Source organism: Exophiala bonariae, assembly GCF_035927105.1.
Source record: "Exophiala bonariae strain CCFEE 5792 chromosome Unknown scaffold_19, whole genome shotgun sequence".
NCBI classification, from domain to species: Eukaryota; Fungi; Ascomycota; class Eurotiomycetes; order Chaetothyriales; family Herpotrichiellaceae; genus Exophiala; species Exophiala bonariae.
This window is the reverse complement of record NW_027042494.1, coordinates 112204-138981: the sequence shown is the minus strand read 5'-3', so window position 1 is coordinate 138981 and position 26778 is coordinate 112204. Positions and strand designations below refer to the sequence as shown.

Below are 26778 nucleotides of genomic sequence, written 5' to 3'. Positions count from 1 at the left end.
TTGGAGCTCAGGACCAACATTATATTGACAAAGCCCAGCCTTTCTTACTTCTCCACCGGTAAGTGTTCCCGGGGAGGTCGAAAGCAGCAGACCTCTTACATCTTGGGAGGCTTTGCGCTGCCCAATCTTCGAGCTCTATTTGACCTAGTGAGATCTAATGCCTCTTGAATGGCTGACCTTAACCGCGAATCGACTCGCCTCTAGACTTCGATTCTCGCGAAGGTGGTCTACTCTGAGCATTCGTGGTATGCAGAACGATTACGAGATGAAGAGGAATATATGGTTATTAATTCTCTAACGAACCGTCTAGTTTTGTGACAACTCCCTCAAAAACGGAATGACTGCGTCAATCAACTGCTGCAACCCGGGATCCTCCAAAGGATAATGGCCGGCATTCTCCAGTATCACAGTCTTGACAGGTACCTTCTTGATCTTCGGTAGGAACGTCTCGCTCAGATGCAGTGGCGTCCAAGCATCTTCCGCCGGTTGCGTCAATAGAACTGGACAGAAATTGAAATGTTCCGGCTCAATCGTGGGGTTATACGACGAGTATGTCGCCAAAAACCGCATCGACTTCCAGGAGCCGGCGGACGTCGGATCCGCCAACATGATCGCCAGAGCCTGGGGGTCATTGACCAGCGCGGACATCTTACTCGCCAGCCACATGGGGACAGAAAACTTCCTGGTGAGTGGATTGTTGCACAAACGAGTCATCGGGAGGCCAACCCGACTCATGAAAAAATTCCGCGCTGTTTCGTCGGCGACTTGCTGGATTCGTTGGTCGAGGAAGGTCATACCGATGATACCGCTGACTTTCTTATTCAGTGCCGCAGCGTGGTAGGTCAGCATGCCGCCTGCAGAGAGGCCGTAGAGCACGATGGGTCGCGTGTCATGCTCAAGTTCGAAGTTGATGAAGTCGCTGGCGATATTGACCCAGTCGTCGTATGAGTATGTGACGCCCTTCGCGACCTGTGTGCACCCGTAGCCGGGCATATCGATGGCAACGAGCTCGAACCCGGCTTGATGTAAGGGGACACCAAGGATCATGGACATTTGTCTTCCATTTGTACCGACACCATGATGCATAATCAGCCTCACCTTAGCTGCTGGGTTCCTCCATCGATCGAGGTGGATTGTATGCCCTCGATTCTCCCACCATTCTTCAACTGGCTGGTGTTTGTCAGTGAAGTGGAGACGTTGCGGAAGGAATTGTTGGACTTCTTTCCAGGCGCGCTGGCTCTCGTAGGTCTGAGGTGGCATTTTGTCGATGTGAGTACAATGCGTGTGCTTATTCTCATTACTGCTGCGCTGTGAGGGACTCACATGTTACCTGTAGAAGATATACCAACATTAACAGGGCGACATTTTGTACCACCGGAGTCTAATCTTCCCGCACGGAGAACTTCAACGCTAAGGGCCAGGATTCGATTCGGACGTAGGAGCTCGTCAGAGTACGGTCGCCGGTGTCAAGGACAACATAGTAAAGCCTGAGGGCTCCGAACAACCCCGGTCTGGACGACGCTATACCGGATTTGGTGGGAAGTCCTATTTCGACCAAAATTCCGCCTGATTGTGAAGGTGTTTCGATGATATTGGATTGTTCTCTCGCTAGCCGCCTACTGCCGGGATAGAGGCTCGTGCCCTATTTGTCTCACAGAGTAATTCAACCCAGGCATTCTTACTGTCCTTATTAAACGTCCTCTGCTTAGTCATGTTGCGATCAACAGGTGGGCTATTGTTGATAGGTACAAGGTGATACATTCTTGTGCAGACTCTCGGTGAGAGAAAGCTACATTGTGCTCATCAAGCGGACAATAATTTCGAGATCAACTATACCAAGAGAGGTAGAGTTTGGTCAGTATGGACTTCTGCAAGAACTATGCAAGATAGTTCGGAGCGTCGAATGGCCATGCGGCTTGCAAGGCTAAGGATTATTTGCTTAGCCACAATCCGGGAATTGATAGCGTCCGGTGGTGATGAACTAGTTTCGTAGATTGTGAACATCTCAAGCTGTTTCCACAATGGATGTAGAGGAATACGAGAACTCGGTGCTCTCCAGGATGCCATGGTCATACGTCATTTTCCTCACTAGACAGCTTGTAAGGAGTTTCTGCCATAAGCTGATCAGCCATTCCTTAGCTTGATAAACAATACATTGGATTTGTCGCGCTTGTGAATCTCGTAGCAATTGGTAACGGCGATCGCATCATGGATTTCGCTGTCTTTTCTCTGCTCGTTTCGTCGCAGCCTCATTCACGAGATAACCGAATGTTTCATAACCGAATGTTTCACCAACATCGTCACTGCTGCCAATGATGACCTTACCATCGTGACTCAGGTGGTTCTTTGTCGCCCATCTTGGCAGCATTCGAAAATGCCTTCGTATGGACAGATCGCCCGTTGTTTTATTTTCATAGAACCCACCAAGCAAGCCTTGTTCATTTTGCGTCACCTTCGCGCCTTTCTCAAGTAGTAGCGACACAATGTCCTGATAACCCTTCGATATAGCACCACACAGCGCTGTTCGCCTCTCTGTGTTTGAGCAGGTTTCCCCACTCCATGAACCCTTCAGCGCGCGTAGTGCTCCCAGATCGCCTCGATATCTGCACCGCACTCTATTAGCAGTCTGATCAAGGCTTGAGGGTTATTATCAACAGCTATATGTAGTGCTGTTCTTTTATTCTTGATAATGATACCACGTTTGCCATTGCCCCCATGAACCTCTAACTCTATCTCGGTCGCATTGACATTGGCGCCGTGATGTAGCAGGTGTCGTGCAACCTCGGTGTGTTTGTTGCGAACAGCTAGGTGCAAAGCAGCACTCTTGCGAGTGGCCTTGGGTTCGCGCCCTGTGAAGCCAACCCCACCCGTGTCGAAGCCTGCCTGCTGGATCAGCTTGATATCTGTATTGTTTGAGAGTAATTTGACGATGATATCATAGTAGCCACGCTCCGCGCCAAGCTGTAGAACACTGATTCTGCCCGTAGATCCTGCATTGACGAAGAAGTTTTCTGATTTCATGTGCCGGAGCGCCACGGCCTCAAGATCATTGTGTACAAGGATGTGAAGGGGCGTATAACCCGCAAAAGGCCGGCAGGGGCGCTGAAAAGAACCCTTTCTTTGCAAAATTGGCCACTTATGAGCATACGATTCAGCCGCTAGTGCAATGTGCAGGGCTTGCAATATTTGCCTGTTTTCGAACGAGCACTGACGTACATGATCTTGCCAGAAGGAAGCCGCGTATCTCATGAGAGGCAGGGCACTATGGAGCCGTTTCCAGGGATCGCCTGTGTGCCACGCCCAACTATACCAAGGATTGACTTTGTCAATGAAGGCTTTTAGCTCGTCGTTTGGGTCCGATGCAAGGTAGGCAAGGCAGACCAATGCAATTTTAGCATGAGCATCCTTTTCTTCCAGAAAAATGTGGGGAACGTGAGTGGGCGATGATGACAATTGGATAAGGTACTCCTTGGCTGTCTGGTGAACAAGATGGACGGAGTCGTCGGATTGTACCTTCAAGATCGGTCCACACAATTGAATGTCGCCCAAAATATCATCTCGTGAATAGGGCTCTGTGGGATGAGATTGAATGAACGGATCAGAACCCCAAGTTCCCGTGCAAGCAACTTCGAGTTCGTCAAGATGGAGTGGTCGGCGAGCAACAGCAACCCACATGAGCAGGTTGAAAGCTGTCTCTCGCGACTCATGAGGGATCTCTTCCAGAATGCGGTCGTAGACACTCTCGATGCCCCGTGGTATGCTCTTGATACGATTACGAACCACTTTTGCCGGAGTTCTCTCCAGAATAGCGATCATCAAGGAGACCCAAAGAAACATGCCGTCCCCCCCTGTAATCAAAGCTGAGCGAACACACTCTTGCAATGATTTATCGTAACGTCTCAAAGCGGCCAGCTTTGGTACCTCATCCTCCATATATCGAGTGATGTCACGATTAATGTGAAGCTCTTCGCTTTCCGCTCGCAGCCTTATGATGGCGAATGGGAACAGTCTGGCTCGGATGCTTTCATAAGGGCGGCTTGTTATAATCAATCTGACCCCATTGGCGGTGATGAGTTCGTTCTGACCCTGTTGGACAATGGAGAAAGTGGACCCTATCTGCCTAAGCAGCTCATCCCTTGACTTCTCCTCGCACTCTTCCAACGCATCCAGCACACAATAAAACTGGCCTAGCCCAGGCTCAGCCCAGACAGATGCGAGAATGGTCCACAAAATGCCGAAGGACGTGTAAATTGTCTTTCCATGAGCCTCGTAGATGGGTAGGACATGTTTCCGCAGCAGGAACGGAAAGATCTGGTTGTACTGGTGAATCACAGCTCGAATCAGAGATTCTGTGCTTTTCATCCTGAGCATCACAAAAGTAGTAAACCACTTTATTCTCACTATGCTCATTCTCGAATGACTGTAGGAGAGACTTGGAGAGAACCGATTTCCCCATTCCTGCATTTCCACTTATCCATAAAGGACCAGTGGCGGCCCTGTGCTCCTTCCAGTGTTTGAAATCTTTGTGGGAGAGGACCCATTCACAGGTACCTTCGTGATGAACAGCGATTTTCTGGCGAATGGTCTCGTAGTCAGACGAAAATCCTTGGAGGCAGAGCTTTTCTGCTTCAGAAAGTTCTGATGGGTGCCGAAAACCAGTCAGTACAGAGTTTCATTGGAAAATATCCTTGCCAATCTCTAGATGCATATCCCACGGCGTACCAGAGAGTTTCAGTGTTTTCCGAGTAGCATCACTTTCCTCCGACCCTGCACCCACTAATTTTGAGCGATTTCGATCGCGAGAATGGCCATGCGACGGATCTTGAGAAAAGGAGCTACTGTCAGCTTCAAGTGGTGGTGGAGTGTTAAAGCTGCTAACCTCGGTCTGATACCTGCTCAGATACGACTCATTCTTTCAAGAATGCCTTCAGGCAAGCCGCAGCTGCAACAGCAGCATAATCTTGCCAGTTCTTGCTCTTGTGGCTATCCGCGGAATCACAGGCAGCTTTGATAACGAGAGTAGGATATTGGTCCCAGACCCCTGCACTTTCCATCTCGAATGCGATCAATTCGTCAACTTTTGCTATCCGATCGCGATCGACGCCAGACTTCATCACCATGTTTGCCGATCCGAAACGGCCAAAGTGAATTATTGGGACATGATCCGGAATGCCTTCCGGGCCCAGCACTTCTTGAAGATTTAACCGGTCACGACGAATGATCATATCTTGTCCGCACTCAAGATCGGCACAAGTCTTTGGGCAGGGGACGAGATTGTCATTGCACATGTCGCAGGTCAAACCGGCATCCGTTTGATGTCGGTGTAGGTAAGATGCCTCATATAAATGATCTCGGCTTGTACCAGGATACTTAGCTGAAGGTACCTCTTTCTGGAACTCTATCGAGTTTATCAACAGTGCAAGATTTTTTGTCAACCTTTTATGAATTTGGCGGGTTCTCAGCATACTGATAAATGAGCGAACCTCAGGGGAAGCTCTTCCCAAATTTTTTCAATATGTCTCTTCCTCTGGAAATTTTCGGGGTATTGTCTTACGAAATCATATTGAACTACCGCAGTGCTGATGATGACATCGCCCAGAATTATCTCTTGCTGGGTGGTTGCATGAAATGGAACAACGCCGCAGATTCCGACGATAACAACAAGCTTAACTTCGGGAAAGCTAGAGCGGAGACCAGCAGCGACAGCTGAGGCGCTATTGTTCCCCATGCTAGGCATATGGGCCAGGACAACATTATGCCGCGCAACCATTCCTGTTGAGTAGGCATTTTGGTCGCCTTCGGCTTTCCCACATTGTATGTCCTCATCTTCCCAGCATATATCAAACACAGATTGTACATTTTCAGCTTCCAGTGGCAAGGCGCAGATGATTGTTAACCTGAACCCACGGCGATTATGAGGTGGGGGAGGATTCGACATGACAGATTTGTGGATATCCTCGAGCAAGAGGGCTAGGGTCGCCGTTACATCTGGAAGTCTTGGCTCGGGTAGGCAGGCAATGTCTCTGAGACAAGCAATAGTCCATCGTTGGAGACATCAACAACGAAGTCGGAGAGGCTACGGCTTAAATGAGGCTGGACTCGGGCGGCTGTGTCTATGTCTTTGGCTTCCCACATCGACCAATCCCGTTATGTCTTGTTGTACAAACTGGAATAACTAGCATGTTGACGGACCTCCGACATTGGGGAATAGATCCAAATTAGCTCTTTGAAAGTATCACGGCACTGATGGCTTTATAGCAGGAAATCTGTGGTCGAGCATCTCGTAGCACCCTCTACATCTAGTACTAAGCAGAAGTCGCGTCACCAAGCCATTAGAGGTGTTCTGAAGCCCGATCTCCAGAGGGGGTAGTCTGTGCTTTATTCGGTATAGTGCCTATGGCTTAGCTCAGCTAGCGGTGTATGATATCATTACACGTGACCAGGCTCTCTCTTATCCGCTGATAACCAGAATACCCCCACACAGAAATCCTAACCAATGCGGGGGATTGTTCATGTTACATCGATTCGTCCTCCCTCCTCTCATCGTCCTCGTATGTTGCGAAAACTCGTGAAGAGCACACAATGTCATTGACAGACACAACCCTCAAGCAGAAATATCCGGCAAAAGCCCACGCCAGGCGGGTAGCGAAGTACCTGACCGACCGAGGGTTTTCCCGCGATGGAGTTATCTATCTCGAAGCGCAGAAGACGGTGATGGTCGAGGACGACGACCAGGCGATGCAGTTCCGCCAAAGAAGATATTTCTTCTATCTCTCCGGTTGCAAATTGCCCGATGCGTACATCACATACAATATCCCACAGGACATCTTGACTTTATTTATCCCCCCGGTAGATCCCGAGAGCGTGATCTGGGCGGGGCTTCCGGAGTCGAAGGAAGAAGCACTGCAGAGGTATGATGTCGATGATGTGCTCTACAGCAACGAGGTCAATGCCGCGTTGGCAGCTTATGGCCCTTCAAAGTCAACTACGGTGTATGCCATCCCAGAACAAATATCAGAGCATATCACTTTCCTGCCTTTTGCGGAGACCGAATTTACGTCTTTGAGGACGGCCATCGACGAATGTCGTGTGGTCAAAGACAGCTACGAAGTCGCACTGATCCGCAAAGCCAACGAGATCTCCACCCTCGCACACATTGAAGCCGCCAAGGTGACACCCACAGCCAGCAACGAGCAAGAAATCTACGGCGCATTTATCGGAACATGTATCTCCAACGGGGCCCACGAACAAGCATACCACTCGATCTGCGCCAGCGGCACCAGCTGCGCGACACTGCATTACATCCGCAACGACCAGCCACTGCGCCAGCGCCTCAACATCCTCCTGGACGCGGGCGCCGAATACGAATGCTACTGCGCCGACATCACGCGCACGTTCCCGGTCAATGGGACATTCACGCCGGAGTCGCAGACGATCTACGACATCGTGGACGAGATGCAGTCGTCTTGTTTCAAACTCCTCAAGGCGGATGTGCGATGGGAGGACGTGCACGAGAATGCGCACTGGGTCGCCATCCGGGGGTTGAAGAAGGCCGGGATCCTGGTGGGCGACGAGCAGGAGATCTTCGACAAGCGTATCAGCGTCGCATTCATGCCGCATGGCCTCGGCCATTATCTGGGCATGGACACCCACGACACCGGGGGCCATGCAAACTACGACGATCCAGATACCATGTTCAAGTATCTCCGAGTTCGAGGAAACGTGCCCGCAGGCGCGGTGATAACGGTTGAGCCTGGTGTAAGTCATTCCCACTTTCCGGTCCGAGGTTCCCCCGAGGATAGACTCGGAGTGGCTAACTGATTCTCTTGGACAGATCTATTTCTGCAATTTCATTCTAGACCCCGTCCTCGAGGATCCTGCGCTGGCCAAATACATCGACAAACAGGTGCTGGAGAAGTACTGGACCGTCGGAGGTGTTCGGATCGAGGATGATGTGCATATCACGGAAAACGGATATGAAAATCTGACTGACACGCCCAAACTGTAAGGATCGTTTGACTTGGTCGAGTTATTCGTCGGTACGGGTTTTAGGTCTTACTCAACTCTTGATCGGAGGTTACAGTGGTGACAGGGGAGGGTTTTCAAGAGACGACATAGCCAAAGATTGTCAACTTTTGATTCTTTGTTTATGAACAGCTTCATAGGTGTTCGAACTCCCCCGCCTTATCATACGCATCATCCAAATGCACAGATCATGTGGTATCTCAATCCTTCCAGGTGATGACCTTGCTGCGCACCCATTCATCCAGGCCCGGTAGGCCATTGAATCGCCCAAATCCACTTTTCTTTGCACCACCATGGGGTAGAGCCGCCTCATCGTGAATGCTCATACTATTGATCTGCACAGCACCAGTCTCGATCTGCTTGGCAATTTTCAACCCTCGTCTCAAATCCTCGGTGAACACTGCACTTGCCAGACCATAATCGGTGTCATTGGCAAGCTCGAGTGCTTCCTCATCCGAGTTTACAACGTAGAGAGATACAGTTGGGCCAAAAGACTCGGTGTGATAGATGTCCATGCCGGGCTTGATATTCTCAATAATGACGGGTCGCATTTTCGTCTTTGATTCTTCGTTGTGAGAAGCGTCGCCATAGACTGTCTTTGCACCCTTGGATAGGGCATCTGCAAGCAGCTTCTTGTTCTTCTCGACTGGAGCGGTGGTCACCAGCTGAGGTACACCCATTCCTTGGTCACTGAAGACTTGATCCATGGTTGCCTTTAAAGCTGCGCGGAATTCGTCTGCAATCTTGGCATGGACTATAATTCTTTCCGTGGCCATGCAGATCTGACCAGCGTGTAGAAAGGCTCCCAAGGCAGTCTGGAGGGCGGCGGTTTGAATATTGGCATCCTCACATACGATTGAAGGTGCTTTCCCACCCAGTTCCATGACAGTTGGCTTGAGGTTCTTGCCTGCAAGACTGGCAATGATGGATCCGACCAGTGTGGAGCCAGTGAAATTGATTTTCTTGATGGCTGGATGTTGGATCAGGGTGTTGGTGACTGATGCAGCATCTGCAGGACGGTGATAGATGGTGTTCAGAACTCCGGCCGGCAAACCAGCCTCATGAAGGATGGATGCTATCGCCCAATAAGTCGCCGGAGCAGCTTCAGGACCTTTTAGAATGACTGCATTTCCCCTGAGAAGATGTTAATAACCTGGCATTCACCTTATCGAATGCGCATGTGCTTACATTGCTAGAGGTTGGAGACAAGCACGAAGACCGAGGACATAAGGGGCGTTCCACGGGGCAATACCCAGAACCACTCCATAAGGCTCCTTGATGATCAAAGCGCTCGAGCCCTCTTCTGCGACCACGGGAGAACTGGAGGTAGTGGCGACCTGAATCAAACCAGCGACACTCAAACAGGCCTGATAGGCAAGATTGTGTTCGAAGGAAAACATTGACTCTGCAGCTCCGGTCTCGGTACGACTGTATTGATGTAGCTCATCCTTTCTCTTCTTGAACCCCTCGGCCGCGCGTAAGAAGATGTCTCGTCTTTCGTTGGGCTTCGTCTTTCCCCATGCCTTCGCTGCCTTTACTGCGGAAGCGATCGCCTTGAGGGCATCCTCTTCGGAAGCCGATGAGGCCTTGTAGAGGGTCTTCTGATCGAGAGGAGATATGACATCAAAGGTAGAGGATGGTGTCACCTCTTTGCCATCGAGCCAGAGGGGAACAGTGGAGGAGGAGTTGAAGTTGGAGCCGGATGAGGCGGTGCCATTCGTTCCGTTGGAAGCCATTTTCTGAGAGAGATGAAGTCGAAGATGGGTTTGTTGAGAGTTGTATGATGGTGAGGTTGACGGAGCGAGAAGTTGGAGGATCAAGTTGATATTTCTACAAGCAGAGGGAAGGAAGGATCTTACAGTATGAGGGTGCTTATGTCTCTGGGTGAATTCCAAATGGCAGAGTTGTAACTGATCTCATGAAATCAAATATGATTTCTCATGGAGGAGGAGGAGCAGCCACTACCAGAGGAGGTAGTATTTATTTCCGAACCCGGTCGATGCGGCATTGTGACAAGGTAGTCGATTACGAGGTGACCATTTATATGGGCAGTTGGTCTGGATAGGTAGTAGGGGTAGCGGGGTGGGTGCAGGATCCGATGATGACGCCGGTGAGATCGAAGCTTGAAGTCAACCCGGAACCCCGAAGCTTTGCGGGAGCTTGAGGGGCACAATTGGGAGGCTCTTGGGGGGGAAACAGCACCGCCACCAAGATGAAACTTACCTAGACGAGTAGTGAGAGTGCCCGCAGTCGTAGCCAAATGTAGGGCGTGCCAGGGGCCAGTGCAGCTCGGGAGGGGTAACTCCGAAACTGCGGGAACGAGCCGACTTTGCCCCTGGAGCTCCGAGTAAGAGCCACGTGATTTGAACGGAAATGGGTAGTTGAGTGCAAGATGGTTTCAACAAGGAACTCCGAGTACTCGTCCTGATCCTCGTCCTGTGCAGGGAAAGGAAATTGACAATCAAGATACGAGTAAGACAGATTCACACAATCCACACGTTGGTGATAGTCACCAAAATGGTAGTCAATATTCTTACCTGCCGACTCTCAGTCATCATGAATTTGAATTCTTCCGGGAATCAATTTTCGGGTGAAGGCAGGAAGACCATCTCAACCGCATGGCCACTGTTGGGCGTCGCCTGTTGATGCAGACTCACTGATGAGGGACTCGGATTGCCACTTTTGGCTCTTGAGTGCTTGCATTGAATTGTACAACTGTCTCTGAAGTCTGCCCTTTTTTTTTAAACGGGTGTAGAAGGAATTCGAATCGGGGAGATCGTCATGGTATCAAATCCGACTGATCTGGTCTGGAGGTTTCTGGGGATGTTTGCTCTGTTTGCTCTGTTTGCTCTGTTTGTCACCGTCAGCTGGTGGTCGACGGACCTCTTGGACCTACTGAGGTATTTAGGCATCGGTAAGGGCGGTCGCACTGGCATGTGCTCCAGACAGATTGTCGTCTGCTCCTTCCAAGTTTCACGTTTGTTCCTGCAGGCACCTTCTTCAATCCCATCAATTTCTGGAAGAGTTGGTTGATAGGAGATGCCGGAGAGGTATATTTCTAATCCACTCGCTTTTTCCTTCGTCATCCGTCACTTCCATCCAAAATCGCAGACCGTTGCAGTGCAATCCATCATCAGACCACACTTGCATCCAGTGGCTTCTTGATGATCAACATTTCTTGTCAATCCTCGCTGCCATTGCTTCATTCGACTGGTGCGATTGCGAGTGGTAGCATCGTGCACGAAAATGCCTCTGGATGATGCTACACCTCAGTAAGTATCCTTGCTATCAGTGCATGGCTCTGGAAGTGTTGAGCCATGTAATTCGATGCGTTGAAGGTCGTTTTCACGGCTCCGCTACCATCAACTCGCGGCTCCGCTGTACGACCAACTCGTGCTTTCACACACTGGCAGCGACCGAGGAGTAACCGAAAAAATGACATGGAACCTGTCCAGCCTGTCGACTTTCATGTGTTTCAGAAGAAGCGATGTTGAATGTCTTTTGAGAAGGCAAGCATATCTATCCTCCATCACTGGCCACCAACAAGTTCCTCCATCAATCATCATCATCTGAGACTCACGTAATTCCCTGAAATTTGTCTCTCAAACATTTTTACAACCCCTCACGCTCATGCCACTTTGTAAACAAAAAGATCAAAGTTTGATGCCCACTCTCGGCGTCAGGCGCGGGGTCCAGACAGGGATCAGGGGGTGGTGGCCCATGGGAAGCTGCTATCTGGAACCCTTTAAGCCCTCCTGTGGCCTGGCGAGCCCGTGATGAGCATACCTAGGGCACTATCCCCCGCATCATACCCGTCACTTTCTCCATTTCTGCGACACGAATTTTCATGTTCGTTCCCTTTGGCCTTCTGCTTCCTCTGGTCCTCTTGGGAAGTCTTATTCCATCAGTCCTCAAATCAGGCATCTCCATGCCCTGGTGATCAAGTCCCGTGGTGTTGTAAACTTTCGGCGAGCTTGGGCCTCAATTCCGAAGAAAAACTCTTGGGAATCCTTCCAAGCTGACTCGACTGTGGTTTCGTGAACATCCACAACCGCATTGATCAAACCCACAGACTCAATCAATCCGTCTTTTACTGCATTATTGACCCGTAACGTGCCAAATTACTCCATACCCCTCTGTATCATCCTCCCTTTTCTCCAGCTCCTCAGCAGCTTCATCCCTGTCTGGTCTGGGCCGTCACTCTGGAGAAGCATTGGATCCCTCCATTATTCGCCCAGATCTCATCTAAGCCGTTCGTCCACACTCCATATCCACTCAACAACTCCCAAATCTAGGAAAGATATGTATCCACTTTTAGCATGGTTTCCTTACGACCGTCATGAGATGTGAAACTATGTTTGTTATCTGGTCCATTGGTTAGTCTTGACAGCGGCCCACAGGATACAGATCTCAGGCACCTGCTTGACAGACTGCGCCGTCAATGCAATGCTCCCATGCATTGAGGGGTTTCCGCTCATCCTGATGATTCATTCTGCCATACTATGGATCTTGCTCTGATCATGAGAGGGGCTCGAGATATCTATTCAAGTCTACATAAAGAATATGCTTCCCCTGCTCACATTCTACTATCCATCTCCCAAGCTCAGTATCAATCCTTCTTTTCAAACATAACAAACTTGTAACCAAAACCCATCTCCATTTCTTCACTCAGAATGTCTGGACCAAAGATCCCAACCGAGCAATGGGCTCAAGTCATCGACAAGGTCGGTGGCCCTCTTCAATACAAGAAGATTCCAGTTGCAAAGCCTGGCCCAGAGGAAGTCCTCGTCAACATCAAGTACTCTGGTGTTTGCCACACTGATCTCCATGCCGTCAATGGTGACTGGCCCATCCCAACCAAACTACCCCTGGTTGGTGGTCACGAAGGTGCTGGTATTGTCGTTGCACGTGGTGAACTCGTCACCGATGACATCTGCAAGATTGGCGAGGCTGTCGGTGTCAAGTGGTTGAACGACTCTTGCCTTTCTTGCACTTTCTGCCAACAAGCCGATGAACCCCTTTGCTTGACTCCCAAGCTTTCAGGCTACACTGTTGACGGATCTTTCCAACAATACGCCATTGCGTCCGCACGACATGTTGCACATATCCCAGAAGGTGTTCCCCTTGATGAGGTATCACCAGTCCTCTGCGCCGGTATCACCGTCTACAAGGGATTGAAGGAGTCCGGTGCTAAGCCCGGTCAGACCGTTGCCATTGTTGGTGCCGGTGGCGGGTTGGGCTCTCTTGCCGTCCAATACGCAAAGGCCATGGGTCTACACTCCATCGGTATTGATTCTGGTGAGGAGAAGAAGGCTCTTGCCACCAAATTGGGTGCTTCGGTAAGTTTTGATCTTTAAATATCCTTCTCCTTAAACCACTAATTCCTTCTAGGCATTCATCGATTTCGCAACATCCAGCGACATTGTCAAGGATGTCAAGGCTGCCACCAAGGACGGTCTTGGTCCCCATGCCGTCATCCTCGTGGCTGTCAACGAGAAGCCCTTCCAACAGGCTGCTGAATACGTCCGACCCAGAGGTACCGTCATTGTCATCGGTCTCCCAGCCAAGGCCTACATCCGAGCACCAGTCTTCGAGTCTGTCCTCAAGATGATCAGAATTCAAGCTTCATACGTCGGTAACCGACAGGATAGTGAGGAGGCTTTGGACTTCTTCGCCCGTGGTTTGATCAAGGTTCCCTTCAAGACTGTGGATCTCAAGGATCTACCAAAGGTTTACGAATTGATGCACGCCGGACAGATCGCAGGACGATATGTCCTCAAGATGCCAGATGCCGAGTAAATGGCAGATGATTTTATATGATTCTAGCTGAGGAGTTTTCCATGATTGTTGGGGGTAGAGTAAAAAATTCGAGGGCATAACGAGTTGACTACCACTGAATATTCTCCCAGATGTTCTGTGTGTTTCAAAACGCACAGTTCAGCTTAGAGCGACCCCTACTTAGGAGGTACGCAATCTCTCAAATAAAAATGTGATATAAAGTTGAACTTGTTCCCGTCCGAAATGTCGATCACAGTGAGAAATTCCCCAGAAACGGTTAGCCATTTACCCATTCCTCGACGCTTTGGATTTCTGCAAGGAAGGTTCTACACGCGTCCTCTCTCCACCCGTCTTGATCCAGTCCCAGGTTCGGGATCTTCCCAATCATCACTTCCCATCTACCGAGGTGGCCATCCATCAGATTACCGAGAATCTGGAGATGGCTTCGAGAACAGTGGCCAATTGATTCTAGTGAATCCACTCTTCCAGGTCTCCAACATGGGCAAGAGCACATGGAGAGTGAAGATCCCAGCTCTCCAATCATACGTCCTATGTTCCTCACAACACTATTCCACACCACCTCCAACCCATAACCACAATCACCTACCTCCCCATGTCGACCATCAAGGCCCCGAGCCGTCGGCGTCGACAATCTCCTGGACATTCCTTCTCAGACTCTCCTCGAGGCCGGTGAACCCCTCCCTGCCCATCTCCCGCAACAACGCTTCCGCGCGCTTCGCCGGTTCCACGATCGACAGATCATCCCAGAGACCGGGCTCATCGTCCCGAAACGTCCGTTCGGGGTAGAGTTTCCGAAACGCACCCAGTACCGTGTTCCAATTGAACGGCGTGTTGTACGCGAAGATACGCTCGCCTTTGACGTCCGGGTGGAGTAGGGCCGCAACGTGGAGGCGGGCGACGTCTTGGATGTCGACGAAATATTCTATTTGTTCGGGGTTAGGATCAGTAGTGAAGTTTGGATGGTAGACGGGTCTCTTGGGAAGGGTCGAAACTTACCGGGAGCATAGTCGCGTATGATGAGGTCGACGATTTCGGTGTTGTTGGTGAATAGAGCGGCCACGAGTCCTGTCGTCGACGGGTAGCCTTGATGCTCGGGGCTGAGGACTGGGCCGAACGCTCCGCCGGGGAGGACTGCCACAAGTTAATGTGAGCTACCAGGCTGACCTGCGTTGAAACCTGGAAGCTCGGATCAGAATCGACATACCAGCATTCACAGCCAAACTCGAATTCGGGTTTTCCTTGACCCAGTTCCACAATGCCTGCTCGCCCTTGACTTTACTAGCCATGTAAACCACAAAGCCCCTCTGAATGACCGACATATCAGCCGGAAAGTCCTGCACAATTCGAACACTCTCCTCATTCCAGGTCTCGGCCGTGACGTTCACGCGGTGATTCGGCTTCGGGAATACAACGGCCGAGCCGGACGATGTGAGCACAAATCGCTTGACCGTGCCGGCCTCGTCACTCGCGGCGGTGAGCGCGTTCAACGTACTGTCCACCACGATCGGGATCACGACGTCCGGGTCCGGGTTGATGTCGACGGGCGAGGCTACGTGCATGACGCCCGCGACGCCTTTGACGGCGTCGACGAATGCGCCAGCTTTCGTGAGGTCCGCGATCTCGGTCAGTGAGAATCTGTCGGCACCGTAGCGTGACGCGAAGAACGCAATCATCCATTCATGCTTTTTGAGGTTTCGCACTACCCCTCGCACTCGGTAACCGTGCAGCAAGACTTGGTCTGCTACGTGCGAGCCGACGAGCCCGTTGACGCCGGTGATCAGGACTATGGAGTCTGGCGGCAGAGCGGGGTTCTCGATTGGCATGTTGTGTCGACTTTAGGATGATTGCTGCTTGCTAGCTCTCGGTGTGTTCGATCGAACAGATAGATGCCTCCCCCTGGAGATTCTCGATTGCGGAGTATCAGTGGTTTGTGTCAGGATATAGTGAAGAGCATCTCGCGTCTGTAAGATGGAGAGAGTATGTCAATAATAAGAATGGAAAACATGCTCGTCTTATGCCTTGCCGGACACTGTACGCATCAATTTGAGCACGGAGCGCGGGATTGTTAAGTTGTAAGGCCCCCGCCTTCCTTAGCCAAGGTCAGGCAGCTTTGTACAACCTCAGATTCCTCATGGGCAAAGACGCGGTGGATGCTAGCCAGGGTGGGATGCGGCAATTTTATCTCTGCCTGGATCAGGGATACATGTTGTGATTGAAGAGAATGTATGGTGAAGGTAGTACGAGAAGATGAGCGGAGGAATCGTGAGAAATATATTCCCCGCAATATCCTTGCTGTACAGACGCGCTTATCGATTGTCTTCTTGTCAGCAACCGCGATCCGTGACTTTCACAAAGATCGAATGCCATATTATTTGAGCTTATAATGCCGGTGAAGGAATTCATGTAGTACTCGAATCCTGAAGTAATAGTACTATCTATGTTATTGCCTCGACATGGGATTGTCACATGAGCGAATTTCTTAGCAGAACTTAGTTCAATGTCTGGCGCGGGAGTACCTGTGGAAGAAACGGAGAGTTCGAAGGTTTTGTGCCATATGTAGAAGTAATGGCATCTGACAGGGTTATTTGTCTGAGGCAGGCAAGTCCCCTTGACGGCCCTTTCGCTCGCTACAAAGAGGGGGTAGTGTTGGCAGTCATCAAAGGGAATGAACAAATCGAGTTGTGGGGTGATTGTGGAGAGCGGAACAAATACCAGGACCAAGCTGGATTCGCATGATTGGGCACGACTCAAAATGTATTATCCTAGAAGCCGAAAGCCCCAGTCTATCGGTACTCCTTGGGGAGATTGGTATCATTATCCGTGGAGAGAAATCTGTTACCAAGTGAGACAGCCCACACCATGTACACCTTGGCTTTATCCCGTTTTTCAAGTCCAGTGCCGTCTTCATGCCTATTGCTTTGGATGTCCAGTCAGCGCCGGATATAGTGTGCCGTCTTCCATTGAATTTCTAGTCTTGCTACTCCAATCTTATGGCTTGGGAACGTGCAGTGTCTTGCTAATCATCAGAGACCCGTTCAAGACAAAGAGCAGTACTGTTGGGTGAAACTCGAATGGAGTTCCTGCGAGAACGGTTCCGACTGGTATGGAATCATGAATCCACCCAAATGAGGTCCAGGTCGCCATGATTGCAGAGCTGGTCAAGCATGCAAATGGGATTGGAGTTCCTTCGAAATATTGTGATTTGCCAGTCTTGTCTTTTGGGAGCATTGCAACCGTAACATTGAATCTCGCAAGTCTGGTCAAGCCACACAAAACGTAGAAGCTGAGGAAGAGTTGGTCAATGTTGGTCCGGAATCCAATGGCGAAGGCCACAGCAGCTGGAGCCACTCCGAATGAGATCTTGCGGGAGGTCAGTATTTTTGCATCAAGCCATTGTGTTGAGAAGCATACCAGATCAGCCAGCGAGTCCAATTCTTGTCCCATCAACGAAGACTTCTTCCTCCATCTTGCAACCTTGCCATCGAAAAAGTCGAAGAACAGCCCAAAGGGCATAAACCCCAAAGCGAGCCACAAGTTTGTCAAATCTTTGGGGTCGGAAAGGCAGTAGCGCATCGAGGAGAGGACAGACATGACTAGGATATGATGATCAGTCAAGGTGAAAACATCAGGATGGTAGGGTACGCACATCCGCAGAAGCCTGGAAACGAATTAACATTTTTCTATTTTCACATGTCGAAGGGGATTGGACTCACCATTCAATTCAGTAATTAGATCAGCCAGGTGCAGAGCTCTGTTGGAGTCAGTTCTGAATTTTGCATGGTGTACGAAGGCTCTCACTTGACCAAGCTGAAATGCCCGGTATCCTGTGCTAACAACATTGCTTGCTTCGATTGTGCGTTGTTGGAAGGCTGCACGGAAGTCTCTTCTTGACCAGCGGTGGTGGCACCGCTTCTGCGAGACATATTGGTGAAAATGATGTATGGAATGAATAGGGGGAAAGGTGTGAAATGTTTGTGAGCGAAGAATATGGGGGAAGAAGAGGTTGACGAGCGGGTGACTTTTGAAATAGCGACGTCAAGAAGGTGGATTTTTGGAGAAACAAGGCCGCGGACGAGGAAACGTGTTGATGATGATGATGGTGGTGGTGGTGGTGCTGCTGTTGTTTCAGTCCCACAACGTCATCGTCTGCAGAGTCCAAACTTTGGATTTTCAAGCGCCACAGTCCGACTTACGTAAAGCTACGTGCACAGCCACAGACCTAGACAGAGCACAGCCACTTCAATGTTGAGGGAAGAAAGGATGGTCACGTGATCGTTATCGGGCCTGGCGTACCATTCTTCTATTCTTCGTAAAGACCATCTGAGTCCTGACAAGTGAGCGAGTGGACTATCACACATGACAATCGCACAGGCGATTTTCACACCCATCCAGTTTGTACACTGTTTTACCGGGTATTGATCCCTCCTCCCATAACGCCTGACCATGCCAGAAGAGCAAAAAGAGCGAGACTCCAGTTCAGTGACCACAATCAAAATCTGCCACGTCCTCTTGGAGCACCTCTTGAACCTCCTCTTCCACCTGCGCCAAAGGATCCTCTACCTCTGGGTGCGCCTCGACCGCCACCAAAGGATCCTCTGCCTCTTGGGGCACCTCGTCCACCCGCACCGAAGGAGCCTCGGCCTCTGGGGGCACCTCGACCTCTAGGAGCACCGCCACGAGCACCCACTGGTCGCTTTGGTTTCGATCCTGTATCTGTGTAAGTTGTGTGATATACTGAGACGTATTTTGGTCCTACCTGGTGGTGCTTTGGGCCTGGGCAAAAACCTTGAAATTCTTTAGTATTCCATTGCATCTCAAACTCTGGGCTGTGTTCCACTCACTTTTCTAAAGGCAACAGCTTGTCTCCACCGATGTAGAATTTGTCTCCAGCTTTGAATGATGTAGCTTGAATTCCTTCTTGTGGTTTGATCGTGAAGTAGACTTGATTGATCGGACCAAGAATCTCATCGACTTTGCCTATTGAAGTCTGCGCAGCGTTAGGAAGCTGTCGCGGTAGAAATAAGGAGGTGATCGCACCTTGTTCTCGAGGTAGATGGGTGCATTGAAGAAAGGAACTTTGGGGTTGACTGATTCGCAGACAAGTTCTCCTTCGCATGCATGGAGGAATTTGCCCATTTCTAAAATACCAAATCAGCTCCGGAACGGTGTCGCAAAGACTTTTCAAGCCTCACCGAACACTTGATCAGGTGGTCCATAGCTCTGTTGTTGAAATCCTCCTCTACCTGTTCACCCGCAAGGTCAGTCATTTTTGGCCGTCAATTTCTTGTGTGCAGGCCCTCTGCCTCGAAACTCCGGAGACTTTGGCTTGGGAAATTAATCCTTACATCCACCTCTTCCACCAAAACCAAACGATCCTCTTCCTCTATCACCACCTCGAAAACCGCCACGACCTCGTGAATCGCCTCGGTACGCCATTGTTGTTGAAGCGTGGAGAAGCGAGTGGGTTGACAACGGGGAATACTTTTTTTTCCTTTGGGCTTGGGCTGGGGCTGGAGAGGGGATGAAATTTCATGGACGATTATTCGCAGTTGGACGGCATTATTCAAGTTGCAGGCAAAGCTGCCAGCACGTGACTTGTCACCACCAGAACCACCGGCACCACTCACACACACTGGCATCAATTCAACGTGGACACCGTAACTGTCCCAGTCCCACCATCTGCTTTACCATATTTGGTCTCCACAACGCGAATTCCCTTTCCTTCTCTCGCTCTTTTACCATGAGCCACCAGAAGAAAGTAAGTCTTAACCCCCATGATCTCTGGGGTGTCTTGAATGGTCCCAAGATGAGTCAAAATCATCCTCAGACTTCTGAGTCATCTACCCCTGGAAGCAATATATCAAAGAGACCCGACAACCCTCAACAACAGAGTAGGAAAGTACCAAACAGACCAAAAGAAATGTCGTCTCAAGCAGCGGCGCCCAAACACCAGGCACCCAAAGAATTACCAGATTTCATCCAGGAAAGAAATGTTCTGTTTGATCAACTGAAGAGAGAACATGATGAAGCCTTGGCCAGTAAGGAGAAACCAACAATTGAGATCAATCTCACATCAGCACCTGGTCAACAGACCGTCATCGAAGGCAAAGCCTGGGAGACCACACCAGGTCATTTATTGAAGAACGTCCCCAAGGATCGAGCCGGTCAAATCGTTGTAGCCAAGGTCGACGGTGAATTATGGGACCTTGACCGACCACTTGAGAAGAGCAGCAAAGTGGTCTACCTCACCTTTGATGACCCAGAAGGACGAGATGTATTCTGGCATTCCTCAGCTCACGTTCTAGGTGAATGTGCCGAACATGAATATGGCTGTCGTCTATCTCACGGTCCCCCAACAGCCATGGGCTTCTTCTACGACATGGCCCTTCCACCCGGACAAGCCGTACGCGAAGGTGAATGGCCATCCCTCGAGACTCGAGCTAAGAAATTCGCCAAAGAGAAACAAGCATTCGAACGCCTCGAGGTCTCCAAGGAGAATCTACGAAAACTGTTTGGTTACAGTAAATACAAAATGCACTACATCGAGAAATTCGTTCCAGACGGCGAGTCCTCTACAGTCTACCGCAACGGCACACTCGTCGATCTATGTCAAGGCCCCCACATCCAAAACACACGCAAGATCGAAGCCTTCAAGATTATGAAGAACAGCTCCGCCTATTTCCTCGGCGACCAGAACAACGACAGTCTCCAGCGCATCCACGGCGTGGCATTCCCCAACAAACAACAGCTGAAAGACTGGGAGCACTTCCTCGAAGAAGCCAAGAAGCGCGATCATCAAGTCATCGGCCAGCAACAGAAGCTCTTCATGTTCAGCAAACTCTCCCCCGGATCACCCTTCCTTCTCCCCCACGGCGTCCGCATCTTCAACGCCCTCCAAGCCATGCTGCGCGAACAATACTGGGACCGAGGCTACCAGGAAGTCCAGACCCCCAATATGTACGACGTCGAACTCTGGAAGACCTCCGGCCACTGGCAGCACTACCAAGACGACATGTTCCGAGTGCAAATCAAAGAAGACGCCTCGGACCCAATTCCTCTCGCAGACAAAGCCCCCGACGGCAAGCCCCTTCCCGCGGGCGAACCAAAAGACAAAGACAAGGGTGTTTTTGCGCTGAAACCCATGAACTGCCCTGGCCACTGCCTGATGTTTCGCGATGAAGAACGCTCGTACCGCGAACTCCCCTGGCGAGTTGCCGACTTCGGCGTCCTACATCGCAACGAAGCATCCGGCGCACTGTCAGGCCTCACCCGCGTACGCAAGTTCCAACAGGACGACACACACATATTCTGCACCAACGAACAGGTCCAAGAGGAAATCGAGGCCTTGTTCGACTTCATGAAACACGTCTACGGCCTGTTCGGCTTCCCCTTCAAATTCAAGCTCTCCACCCGGCCCGAGGGCTACATGGGCACAAAGGAGGAGTGGGACTCGGCGGAGTCGCGCCTCAAGCAGGCATTGCAGAACTTCCGCGGGGACGACTGGGAGCTCAACGAGGGTGACGGCGCGTTCTACGGCCCCAAGATCGACATCACCATCCAGGACGCCCTGATGCGCGAGTACCAGTGCGCGACCATCCAGCTGGACTTCCAGGGCCCGCAGAACTTCAAGCTCGAGTACCGCACCGGCGAGGGTGGCGACACCGCGGCCGCGAAGCAAGACGGCGAAGCCGCAGCTCCACGCGACCCTAAGGCGCCTGCTCACGGCATGGCCCGCCCAGTCATGATCCACCGCGCGATCGTCGGCTCGTTCGAGCGCTTCATCGCCATTCTCTGCGAGCACTTCGCGGGCAAATGGCCGTTCTGGCTGTCCCCCCGCCAGGTCTTGGTGATTCCCGTCATGAAGGGTGCAGAGGACTACGTGCGCGAGATCCAGGGCATTTTCCACAAGGCGAGACTCTACGTCGACATCGATGTCAGTGGGAATACGCTGCAGAAGAAGATCCGCAGCGGGCAGTTGGCCCAGTATAACTTCATCTTTGGTGAGTGTTTGAACCCAATTTGGTCTTTCTTTGTTGGTGGTGAGGATGAATTGATCGCGTGATTACTAACTCGCCATGTGTCTGTCTAAATTAGTTGTCGGCGCCAAAGAACAAGAGACTCGCACCGTCAATATCCGCAACCGCGATGATCCCGCCACACAGAAAATGGGTGAGTTGATTCCGCTGCGCACTGCGTTAGAGCGACTCGTGGAACTGCGGGATGAACGTCGGATGGAGAGTAGAATCAACATGCATGAGTAGGGAGAAGAGCTGCAAGGTTACAGTTGATAGGCCTAGTGGTAGTCAAAATAAGTGACAAGCAAGCTGCCCGTTGAAGATGGGAGAAGACATGATTCGGAATGTATCTGTCGTTGTTGAAGACCGCGCGAGCATGGCCCTTTAGTGTTCATTCTACTCTTGGAGGTTGATACTTCTCAACTCTCTTGTTCCCACTACAAATGTTCTTTGCGAGTCACTCTTAGAAATGTGAAGTTGATGGTATTTTCAGTGCAACACAAAGTCGCATCGAGAAACCACGTCCTATGCCCGACAATCGAGCTGGTAGGGTAGAAAAGCCAGTTTATGCATAGGAACATAAAATAGGGAATGCTCTCAATTGCCCTGAGTCGCTAAATATCTAAAATAGGAAAAATCATGCAGCTTGCTCTGGGGTTTCGCCCTCTGCAACGACCGCGACAGGAAGACCACGATTGGGACTTTGTAGAACCAACGCTTCATGACGCCTTGCCCGGAAAAAGTCGGATACGGCGCGAATCAATATAAACCAACCGATAATCATCAGGGCATAAGAAATCCAGTCGGTACTTGAGAGACCACCCACTCCAGCATTGTCGGATGAGCCAGCTGAATCGACATTATTAGGATCAAAATTGTGGCTGTTTGGATCTGGGGGCGATGAGTTTGAGAATTGACCAGGGTTGCCGGTGTCCGAATTTCCGCCTTCGGTACCGCTCATGTAAAATCCATATTGGACCAAAGTCAATCCTAGACCAGCGCGACTGCCGTGTTTTGCCGCATGTGTTGTGTGTAGAAGATAGGTGAGAAGGAAACCCACGAGTTGGAAGGACATTGAGATCATTCCGTTCCAGACAAAGGAGAAAACGGAGCCAACTGGAAGTCCATCTACGTAGACCTCGTCCGATGACATTCCGGGAGCGAGAATAGTAGTCTCCCAGTATGGAGGGGTGGCATCGGCGGCAGCTTGTTCATATGTCTAAGGATTCAAGTCAGTGATTATGGTTGGGCAGTAGCGTAGACATGTTGACTCACGGGTGGCTTTTCCTCCAATTGTTCGCCGCGCTCGGGTTTGGCAGAAAGATTTGCAAAGACACCATCAGTAGGTCTTGACGTTGACGAAGGCATAGGCATGGGTCTGAATGTTGGTAGTGGTGCGGCTGGTCGTTCAACATTGGACTGTGATGTAAGGTTTGATTGGCTTGACCTGGAGGTGGCCGGATCGGCCCTCATCAATCGCTGTCGGTCATCACCATCGTTATCGGCATCTGAGGCTTCTCCATCGTCAAAGGCATCCTCTAGGTCATGATCGGGATGGTTTTCTAGAGGATCCTGTGCTAACAAGCGTCGGGATGTGGGTGAAGAGGCTCTGGAGCGGAATGATGGTGGAGGGGACTGTGGAGATGTTGGCGAATTGAAGTCATCGTCGTCTTGAGAATTGACCTTGGATTGAGTCAGTATGGATGTTCTTGAATAGAATGGCGATGATGGCAATGATGATGATGGGTTGGGAATTGAGAGTCTTACCGCTTCATATCTCTGAGGGGCCATTGCGCGGCCGTGAGCAATTAGGAGGTGGTCAGAGCAAGGAGATGTAGGGAGAAGAGAAGAGAAGAGAGGAATGTAGGAAAGTTGTCGTTAACAGAATAATAGAAATTGACCCGAGGAAGAGAATGGATTGGTGTTGAAAGGAAGTGAAAGGCAGATGGTCAGTGTGTCGTTGGTTGGCTAGACAAAGACGAGGAGAGAAGGGGAGGAAGAGAGGAAGGATTATGGCGCAGGCACAGGCAGAGGCAAAGAAGAAGAGGGAAGAATAAAGTGCAGTGGGAGTGGATGAAAGACTCTCCGGGCGTCATCCCCAGGCGGGTCCCAGGTGGCTGCAAGGCTTCGGGTGCCGGAAACATCCCAAGTTGGTGCCTGGACTCTGGAGGGCTGGCCCTAAGCGCACGGGTAAACTGTAATTGCAGTTCTGCACAGCCCCATTAGCGAGCGAGCTGGAGGTCCCTCGTCAATTGATTGATGATCATCGCGTCATTATTCATTATTGGCATCCGAGCCTCATCTCATCTCATGGCTTGAGTGTTTACCCCATCTCATATTCATCCTACCCATCCACCCATCATGGCGACAAATCAAGCAGTAAGTCTTCATCTACACCCTCAATCATCCCTCAGCATTGACCACTCCAGGTCGCTCTCAAACACTGGGCCCGAATCATCAAGGAATGGCCCGTTGACCGCGTCAGGCCCAACAATGTCTCGTTTCAGAAAATCATGCAATCTCGTATAGACAGAGTCCACGCTCCTTCAACGACTACCATCAAGGCAAATGATGCTCTTGTCTCACCTGTTCAACCACCAGTCTATAGCGAAGAAAAGGAGCTGCGACAGGTCAAGGCTCTCGACTCCCTTCTCAAGAACAAATATCTCAATGCTTTTCCCATCCCCCCAAATGTTCGCCATCCAAGGAGTAATCCCGCCCACTACGACGAACTGGTCAAGGAGCTTGAGGAAGCTCCAACTCGAAGCTGGACAGATTCCTTGATGAAGAAAATAAAGGGTTCCATACGGTTTTCTTGAGCTCAAGCTTTATCGCAGCCTGCACCAAAGATGAGAGCAGGGGATGGCGGATGGCGGCTCCATCCCGCAGACCAAGGCTCTGTTCGTGACCTTGATGTGCCTCTTTTTACCAAAACCAGGTCACTGGGGAAAAGGATGAAGTCGATGTCCGGGACCAGTACAGCACTGCAAGCCACCGTCATGATGCCCTTTTGAGGTGTATCTACGACCATGTCGGGCACGTTTTCGTGACGGACTCTACCTGGCGTATGTTCAAGACCTACCCATGGTGGACGTGGTCTATTGGACAGGAGAGAGCCCAGTTATGCGACAAGATATCACGCGAACAATCCGTTCAAAGTGAGTATCTCAGTCATCGGGCCGTCGGAGATACATTGGTACCCGTTCGGGTACGACCGACCAGCCCGACCTCGATAGGCCAGCCATCCGAGGATCTATTAGTCTCAAGAGGTCGAAAAAGGGGACCTGACCACATATCAGTCCCATGTATATATTACATCTATGTATGCAAGTTGCTTTGTGTTGGTTCTTTTCCCTATATTCCTTGACACGTGACCTGTTGGAGAAGGGCATTCCACTTCCAGTTCCATCCGAATTTCCCCGCACCCAAACACATACCGCGGCACATACTGACTTCAACATTATTCTGGCCCGATTCATTGAATGCCATATTTTCTCGACAAGTATTTGCTACTTTCCAACTGTCTCCCGGTCCTCCGTCTCCTCTTCACTTCACCTTAACCTTGATCCCATCGACCTACCCTCACCATTCTCACAATGACCAAACCCAAAACGACCCTCAACCCTGTCGAATACACCTACGGCGCACCCAACACCGGCGCCACCGCCCACTCAGTCGAACACCCGGAGCCCATATCAGCAGTGGAAGTCCACATCGCCGGCATCCTTGTCACAGTATTTGGACTTTCGGAACTTCCACCCGCCAGCGAAAGCGCGTCGGTCTCAGCACTATGGCTCCTCCACCCCCGCCTTCAAACGAAAGCATGCATGGCACCGTTCGCTGCACATTTAATCACCGAATGGAACACACACCGCAGCAACAATATATCAGGCACGAAATCAAGGGGTTTAATAGCCATCTCTTTCGACCAGCGCAACCATGGCTCGCGCCTAGCCTCTCCCCTCGCCAATGAAGCCTGGCGCGGCGGCAATGAAAACCATGCTCTGGACATGTACAGCAGTTACGCAGGCACCGCACAGGACACATCCCTACTCCTCGACTACCTCCCGGGCTACATCTTCCCAGACTCAACTCGCACAATCGACCATAACGTCGTGCTCGGCATCTCCCTCGGCGGCCACGCAGCCTGGCACGTCATCGCCCACGATCCCCGCTTCAGCGCTGCCATCCCCGTCATCGGCTGCCCGGACTACGCACGCCTGATGGCCGATCGAGCCCGCCTGAGTAAACGGAAACACTGGCTTGAGTCCCAAGGAAGGAAGTTTCTGGGCAGTCCCGATTTTCCGCCCAGTCTGATACAGAGTCTGCGGCGCACGGATCCCGCGGCGTTTATTTCTTCACACCTACGCGATACACCAACGGAGCAGGCTTTCCTCTCGACTTCATCACTCACGGCGGATGACAGAGCGGCCCTTGCACCCGTGATGGCGCGATGCTTCGGGAATAAACGAATCCTGGTCCTCTCCGGTGGGGACGATAAACTCGTCAGCTATGCGCACAGTAAGCCGTTCTTAGACTGGTTGAAGCGGTCCTCGGCAGAAGGGGGTTGGTTCAACGGCGGAGACCTGCATCTCGAGGACCATGTATTCGACGGCGTCGGGCATGAGGTACCGGCGTCAATGGTCGAGAAGATGGTTGTGTTTGTCAATGAAACACTGGATGCGGAGGTCGCGAGGTCGTCTCAGCATCAGAGAAAGAAAAGTGAGAGCAAGATATGACGATGGCTGTGCATTTGCAGTAACATGTAGAAATCCGGGAGGCCAGTAGACAACCTCGAGTTGGCAGGAGTCTACAGCTCCATGTCAAGAATACAAGACGTTGATTCTGGGCCTTATGATCCGGACAAGGCTCTGAAGACCGCCTCGTAGTCCCATCCGATGTTCGCTTTGCTATATTCGAGCGCTCAGAAGCCTTTTCC

General features: G+C 50.9%; 12 protein-coding genes across 12 annotated transcripts; 4 read left to right on the top strand and 8 right to left on the bottom strand.

The window, feature by feature from the left end:
- Window positions 1-306: 306 nt before the first annotated feature.
- LTR84_004284 (uncharacterized protein) lies at window positions 307-1260 on the bottom strand (the record flags this gene model as incomplete). Its single annotated transcript, XM_064847861.1, has 1 exon — window positions 307-1260. One exon carries the CDS (start codon window positions 1258-1260, stop codon window positions 307-309), a length of 954 nt encoding a protein of 317 aa, XP_064704400.1.
- Window positions 1261-2568: 1308 nt separating this feature from the next.
- Window positions 2569-4371, bottom strand: LTR84_004283 (uncharacterized protein; the record flags this gene model as incomplete). Its single annotated transcript, XM_064847860.1, has 1 exon — window positions 2569-4371. One exon carries the CDS (start codon window positions 4369-4371, stop codon window positions 2569-2571), a length of 1803 nt encoding a protein of 600 aa, XP_064704399.1.
- Window positions 4372-4907: 536 nt separating this feature from the next.
- Window positions 4908-5938, bottom strand: LTR84_004282 (uncharacterized protein; the record flags this gene model as incomplete). Its single annotated transcript, XM_064847859.1, has 2 exons — window positions 4908-5390; window positions 5468-5938. The coding sequence occupies 2 exons, from the start codon at window positions 5936-5938 to the stop codon at window positions 4908-4910; spliced, it is 954 nt and encodes a 317-aa protein (XP_064704398.1).
- A 2287-nt stretch (window positions 5939-8225) lies between these two features.
- LTR84_004281 (uncharacterized protein) lies at window positions 8226-9761 on the bottom strand (the record flags this gene model as incomplete). Its single annotated transcript, XM_064847858.1, has 2 exons — window positions 8226-9159; window positions 9214-9761. The coding sequence occupies 2 exons, from the start codon at window positions 9759-9761 to the stop codon at window positions 8226-8228; spliced, it is 1482 nt and encodes a 493-aa protein (XP_064704397.1).
- Window positions 9762-12698: 2937 nt separating this feature from the next.
- On the top strand, window positions 12699-13824 carry ADH1 (alcohol dehydrogenase; the record flags this gene model as incomplete). Its single annotated transcript, XM_064847857.1, has 2 exons — window positions 12699-13364; window positions 13417-13824. 2 exons carry the CDS (start codon window positions 12699-12701, stop codon window positions 13822-13824), a joined length of 1074 nt encoding a protein of 357 aa, XP_064704396.1.
- Window positions 13825-14426: 602 nt separating this feature from the next.
- Window positions 14427-15647, bottom strand: LTR84_004279 (uncharacterized protein; the record flags this gene model as incomplete). Its single annotated transcript, XM_064847856.1, has 3 exons — window positions 14427-14746; window positions 14821-14955; window positions 15029-15647. The coding sequence occupies 3 exons, from the start codon at window positions 15645-15647 to the stop codon at window positions 14427-14429; spliced, it is 1074 nt and encodes a 357-aa protein (XP_064704395.1).
- A 1165-nt stretch (window positions 15648-16812) lies between these two features.
- On the bottom strand, window positions 16813-17747 carry PPS1 (tyrosine/serine/threonine protein phosphatase pps1; the record flags this gene model as incomplete). The annotated part of the gene is made up of 5 exons (XM_064847855.1): window positions 16813-17184; window positions 17236-17417; window positions 17471-17482; window positions 17538-17575; window positions 17623-17747. The coding sequence occupies 5 exons, from the start codon at window positions 17745-17747 to the stop codon at window positions 16813-16815; spliced, it is 729 nt and encodes a 242-aa protein (XP_064704394.1).
- A 566-nt stretch (window positions 17748-18313) lies between these two features.
- GAR1_1 (H/ACA snoRNP pseudouridylase subunit) lies at window positions 18314-18960 on the bottom strand (the record flags this gene model as incomplete). The annotated part of the gene is made up of 4 exons (XM_064847854.1): window positions 18314-18531; window positions 18581-18609; window positions 18666-18811; window positions 18862-18960. 4 exons carry the CDS (start codon window positions 18958-18960, stop codon window positions 18314-18316), a joined length of 492 nt encoding a protein of 163 aa, XP_064704393.1.
- Window positions 18961-19630: 670 nt separating this feature from the next.
- On the top strand, window positions 19631-22085 carry LTR84_004276 (uncharacterized protein; the record flags this gene model as incomplete). The annotated part of the gene is made up of 2 exons (XM_064847853.1): window positions 19631-21824; window positions 21919-22085. The coding sequence occupies 2 exons, from the start codon at window positions 19631-19633 to the stop codon at window positions 22083-22085; spliced, it is 2361 nt and encodes a 786-aa protein (XP_064704392.1).
- A 391-nt stretch (window positions 22086-22476) lies between these two features.
- On the bottom strand, window positions 22477-23630 carry LTR84_004275 (uncharacterized protein; the record flags this gene model as incomplete). Its single annotated transcript, XM_064847852.1, has 3 exons — window positions 22477-23058; window positions 23115-23522; window positions 23607-23630. 3 exons carry the CDS (start codon window positions 23628-23630, stop codon window positions 22477-22479), a joined length of 1014 nt encoding a protein of 337 aa, XP_064704391.1.
- Window positions 23631-24200: 570 nt separating this feature from the next.
- Window positions 24201-24658, top strand: LTR84_004274 (uncharacterized protein; the record flags this gene model as incomplete). Its single annotated transcript, XM_064847851.1, has 2 exons — window positions 24201-24218; window positions 24269-24658. The coding sequence occupies 2 exons, from the start codon at window positions 24201-24203 to the stop codon at window positions 24656-24658; spliced, it is 408 nt and encodes a 135-aa protein (XP_064704390.1).
- Window positions 24659-25435: 777 nt separating this feature from the next.
- LTR84_004273 (uncharacterized protein) lies at window positions 25436-26578 on the top strand (the record flags this gene model as incomplete). Its single annotated transcript, XM_064847850.1, has 1 exon — window positions 25436-26578. One exon carries the CDS (start codon window positions 25436-25438, stop codon window positions 26576-26578), a length of 1143 nt encoding a protein of 380 aa, XP_064704389.1.
- Window positions 26579-26778: the final 200 nt, after the last annotated feature.